At 40.4% G+C, this 5,895-nt stretch overlaps 1 protein-coding gene across 1 annotated transcript in view; it reads left to right on the top strand.

Moving 5' to 3' along the window:
- Cp190 (centrosome-associated zinc finger protein CP190) overlaps positions 1-5,890 on the top strand; it is a gene marked incomplete at its 3' end in the record, with an annotated part of 20,352 nt that extends 14,462 nt beyond the window's left edge. The window contains exons 4-6 of the mRNA XM_017627839.1: positions 3,420-4,489; positions 4,588-5,037; positions 5,378-5,890. Coding sequence (XP_017483328.1) covers positions 3,420-4,489; positions 4,588-5,037; positions 5,378-5,890 — 2,033 coding nt within the window. The remainder of the gene's footprint in view (positions 1-3,419; positions 4,490-4,587; positions 5,038-5,377) is intronic.
- Between the last annotated feature and the right edge of the window lie 5 nt (positions 5,891-5,895).

Genomic DNA, 5,895 nt, shown 5'->3' with positions numbered 1-5,895 from the left:
CTAATGTCAGTGTGAAACCATGGTTGAATCAACGGTTCTGTATTCACAATGTGCGTATACATATATAAGTGCGTGATAATTATTAAAACTTACTTAATTTACTAAAAATACATCATAAATGTAAAAAGTATGTTTACACTTCATTGTGCGGGGTTTTAATGCAACTATTTTGCCAAAGTGTCTACATAAATATAGTATTTATTGTGTGAAATAGCGCCGAGAGGTTAGTTCAATTTACAAACTTTAACAACAAATAACTTAAAAACTATAAGCCTCCTGCGGCAAAAATTATATATATTTGCAATCAGGAGAACTCCCCCTACCCCCCCATAGCCACCTTTTTTTTGTACGCGGGGGTTTGCAGGAAAAGCTGTTTTCGCCATTAATGGACACTATGTCGTACAGGAACAGTTTCCTGTAAAATCCTGAAGTACCTGGAACAAGTGGAACAAGTTTTACAGGATATTCGTTCTTGGTAAGAAGAAGTAAGTCTGCACGATGTACAACATCGCGTTTAACCCGGTCAGATCTGTTCCGATTGGTACATCTTTATATTAAAGCAATACAACAACCCAGCCGAAATTCAGCTTCACAAAACCCTAATTTTGCCATTCTCTTATCGTTCGTTCGTCGGCTGTCGTAGTTTTCTTGGTCTCCCTATTCACAAACTTGCTGTCAAAACTGTAGTCAACAAGTTTGACAGGATATTCGTTCTTGGTAAGAAGAAGTAAGTCTGCACGATGTACAACATCGCGTTTTTGCGTGATCTTGTATTTTTGGTTCATGACGGAAACCCGATATGCTGCAACCTCCGAAAAATAAAGCAGATTGCGTCTGTGTGACATACCCACCTAAATTGTGAATGGCTAGTTTATCCAATACACATACCATTAAATATGGCGTAAAATGGCGTTTCGTTCAATCTCCGTCAAGTAGCCATATTGGTTCTTGTTTTCGGAAAATACCAAACGACGAGTAATTTTTTCGTTTTCTCTGCATTTTCGTAGGATTCATTTTCAGCGGTTGCAGTAAGTGGCAAAAGCAGATTAAAATAAATTTGCCACAAAAATAAATGTTGTAAACATTTTTCATTCGAATTTTGACGTTTTGTAACGCGAGGCCGTTAAGATTTATCAACTATCATAAACCAACAGAGCACACGAGAAATAAGTGAAAAAAAGTAAATGAAAAAATGTTAAATATGTATATAATTGGTTAAGTTGGTTTTATTAATAGCATTATTGTACATGGTTGGAAGTGTAGATACTTTGTGAGACTAGTTTTCCGGACACATTAATACAAGGACTACTACTATGGCCATCGAAATATCTAAAAGGTGCCTGCATTGCAGTACAGTTTCTCATACTTGTTAAATACGCCGATTTAGTTGAGTACTGTGATGGCAATGTTGGAATGTTCGTGACACGCTCTTGGGGTGCGGAGCATCTTAACGAATTTTTGCTGTGCTTTTGGTTGAACTTTACTTGCGCCTATCAGTTTAAAAGCTAACTCAGTTCTTTGACTCGATTTTGTGAAACAATCTTAGGGACTAAAATCTGTTTTATAAGAATGTTTAATATTAGTGTACAACGATAATGTTTTTTTCTGCATTTGCAGTTGTAAATAACTTGGTTCCTCTATCGAAATTGCCAACAGAATGGGGGAAATCAAATCCGTAAAAGTAGACAACTGGGGAGTCTTCTTCCTCCAGAAACTGCAAAACTTCTTTAATAAGACGGACTATTGTGACCTCACACTACAGTTTCGGGATAACTCGCAGTTGAAGGTACATCGTCTAGTATTGAGCGCTTGTACTGATTTCTTCAACGTGTTGGAGCAAACTTGCGAAATGGTGGACGATGCTCTCATCATGCCTAATGAGCTGCAAGCCGATGTTGTAGTACCCATCGTAAACTTCATGTACACTGGGACATTGGAATTCGAATTAAAAATGTATGGCAAGCTGCTACGCACGGCTAAGGATATGAACATGACTGTTCTGTTAAAATTGCTCGAAGCACATCGCCGTACAATGGAGGGTGTAAATCGCTTACAGCGGGTGAGTAAAAAGTATTGTTTTGCTTTTATTTCAAAACCATAAAAAATTCTCTATCCATAGCCACCTAGCCCAAAACCATTACGTCGGCGTGTTCCTGCTGCAACAAGCTTGCCTCAACAGCAACCAAACGTTCAACAACATCGCGTACTAACATCACCAAACAGTGTTTCTGGATTGCAGCGTCCCATCGTTCAAACAAAAACTATAAGTACTAGTTCATCTACTACTATGAATTTGCCACAACAAACTCAATACAGGCAACAGATAGGATCAACATCTCTAATAAGAACAATGCGTGCCAGTAATACCAATAATATGCAAGGTCGTACACAATACGTCAATCAGCCTGCACATGAAAGTCATGAAACTATTATAAAACAAGAGCCAGAAGAAATAACCCCCCCATCACCTTTTGAACAGCTTCGCAAAGGTTACAATAACAACAAGCGTCCAGCCAATAATGCTTTGGTATCACCGCCAGCTAAGAAGCTTAATATTGAAGACGTTAAAGAGTTTGCTGAGCAGCAACGTATGAGAAAACAAATTGCCGCAGAATATGGCGACGATCAGGGCGAATACGAGAACAGCATGATGGAGGATGACATACACAATGATGATGATGATGACGATTTGGCCACCACATCGGCCACTGCAAGTACCATAGCAGGTATGCAAGCATCCACATCGCGACAAACACAGCTGCAGCATGGTGCTACTACAATCACCATTAATCAAAATGAAAAGCCGCCCACTATCGTCGTAAAAGACAGTTCCAATTCCAAAATGAACCATGCGAAAATAATTAAAGAAGTACTTCGGCAGTATCCGCATTTGGTGAAGAGTAATAAAAATATAAAATTGAAGATAATGCCTAGCTCTGGAGATCAACCGCAGAAGATTATTGTAAAGAAAGAACAACTGGAGCATATTTCAAGTGATCCACAATGTCCATCTTCATCGTCTCAATCCCAGTCAGTTTTACGCGTACAGAGCTCATCTCAGACATTGTTAAAACCCTTAGAAAAACTTCAAACAACTGTACATCAATCTACATCTCCACCTCTACCTGTGGCACAAAAAATGTCGCCAATTCAACCAAAACTACAAACAACATCACCAACTTCTGCCACATCTGGGACTGGCACAGCAACATCATCAGCACTTCCAGCACAAAAGCGTCGTATCGATAGTAAAACAATGCATGCTTTAATTGCATTAGGAGCAGAAAACACCACTGGCCCTTGGTTGTGTCTCCGCTGTGGAGTCAACGGACGGCCTATAAGTATTCCATCGTATCGAGGTTTTCGCCGTCACTTGATAAACACCCACAAAGAATACATTGATCCGGCACTCTGTGAACATTGTGGCTGGCGTTCAAGTACTAAACGTGAGCTGCACTTCCACATGGAGATAGAACACAAGATTAAGACCACTTCTTACACTTTCCCAAAGTGTTTGTTATGCTCTAATCAGTTTTTGGATACAAATGCGCTAAATCAACATATGGTTGACGCCCACCCGGATGAGAACAAGCAGCAATGTATTTACTGTAACAAAATTTTTGCACGTGAACTACAACTATATAACCATATGAAGACCTACCACAAGAAACAGGCCCTCGAAGATGGTATTATCGATTATTCAGACGATGAGTTATTTGAACCGCCGACAACCACGGAAATTACAGCATCAGAGGTGCAAGAAAATATATCAAAGGAGAAAAAGGAGTCAAAGATAAAAATAATATCTGACATTAGTCTACCCAGCGCCGGATCGATATTGAAACTTGAGGGCGGCAATGTAGCTACAGACTCACGTCCACAAATAGGTATATCTGGCGATCAGCAAGAATTTATGGAAACGAACGAAAGCAACATTATAACTAGCGAACCCAAATTTGTTACTGTCGATGGCAACGAGATGGTTTTAACTGATGAACAACGCCAAGAGATCATGGCTCAATTGAATCAGGAACATGGAACTGGTGGGGTTGTGATGGTATTAAACGAGCCTGCTGAGTACACGGCGGAAGCAACACCATTGACTTCAAGTCATGATGCATTGGAATGCTGCAATGAAAAACAACCAGCTGAACAGGAAGCTGATCACAGCGCTGAACGCCAGCCTGAAGATCAAATAATGGACGAAGAAACTCGAAATCCCCCTGCCGAGAGCTCAACAGCGGATGAAGATTTTGATGATAATCAGATATATAATGAACTGCATACCGCTCAAGGTGGACAAGGCGATTCAGATATAACAGCAGAGATGGGTACAACGGAAGTTACTGATGATAAAAAAAACACTTCGGCAGGAAGTGCAATGGATGAAAGCAAGGAATCGATTGAAAATTTGGAGTGGGCCGAAAATTTGATCAGCGCCCATGAGTTGGCCGATCAAGAGGAAATGGAAGCGGATAAGAAAGACAGAGTATGTTGTGCATACATACATATGTACATAAAATGCCAACATATTGTATAAGGATATTTAAAATCGAAATTTAAAATTCGTTTCATTTATTTTTACAGGATAATAAAGGCGACGATGCAATAAACCAAAAGTTAAAAGAATTGACTGGTGACTGGTCGGAAGACGATAATGATGAGGATCAACAGGAAGCAGCAATTTCGCCAATCGCCGAGGTCGATGCACCGGAAGACTCCACTAATACTGTTCAGAATATAGTAGAAGGAAATGAAGAAAATATTTTGGATAACCAGAAGAAAACTGTTGAAGAACATGTGGAGAAACCTAAAGAGCTGCCTAAAAAATCCACTGAACCAGAAGACGCAGTAGCCGGAAGTGACATTCTAGACCCAGCTGAAGATAATATTATTACCCAAGATGTTGATCCCGGCTTCACAAATACAAACGCAGATGATTCGAAGGGTGAAGAAGATGATTTAGACGCACTTATGAAAAATTTGCATAAGGATGATGCTGATTTAACCGATATTAAAGGCCATGAAGCAGAGAACCAGGCGCAAACAATGGATGATAAGGTAACAACTCCCCTAGAGGAGCCAAGCACAAAAGACGCTGAAAGCATTTCAAAATCTAAATCAAGGAAAGTAGATGAAAGCGATGTCGGTGACAGCATTGTTGAAATCAAACGCGATGTGCTAGTGGATGAACTCATTGGTGAAGATGAGAACACGACTCAGGAAGAGTTCATAAAAGAGACAAAACCAGCAGAAAAAGAAATTTTAGAGGCTCCATGTGAAGAATTGTCTACTGGACCAGCGGCGGCCCCAGAACCAACTAAAGCACTTGAAGTCATTAAAGTAGAAGAAGCTGGGTCCGGAGNTAGCAGAGAACCAGGCGCAAACAATGGATGATATGGTCGCAGCTGATCTCGATATTGACAACAAAAAAGAAAAGGTAACAACTCCCCTAGAGGAGCCAAGCACAAAAGACGCTGAAAGCATTTCAAAATCTAAATCAAGGAAAGTAGATGAAAGCGATGTCGGTGACAGCATTGTTGAAATCAAACGCGATGTGCTAGTGGATGAACTCATTGGTGAAGATGAGAACACGACTCAGGAAGAGTTCATAAAAGAGACAAAACCAGCAGAAAAAGAAATTTTAGAGGCTCCATGTGAAGAATTGTCTACTGGACCAGCGGCGGCCCCAGAACCAACTAAAGCACTTGAAGTCATTAAAGTAGAAGAAGCTGGGTCCGGAGAAGTGAAAGAACCTGCTGTAACAGATGCTCTTGAAAACAAAGTGGTCGCTGAAAAAGATGACGGCGCTGTCGGCGGTAAAACAGCGACAGATGACGTAGCCAAAACATCCGAGCGTGTGAAAAGTCTTATTAGCGAATGGGCTGAAGATGA

Source organism: Rhagoletis zephyria, unplaced genomic scaffold, assembly GCF_001687245.7.
Source record: "Rhagoletis zephyria isolate East Lansing unplaced genomic scaffold, Rhagoletis_zephyria_1.1 Rzeph_scaffold_05531, whole genome shotgun sequence".
Classification (NCBI taxonomy): Eukaryota; Metazoa; Arthropoda; class Insecta; order Diptera; family Tephritidae; genus Rhagoletis; species Rhagoletis zephyria.
This window is presented reverse-complemented; position numbering and strand designations above follow the sequence as displayed.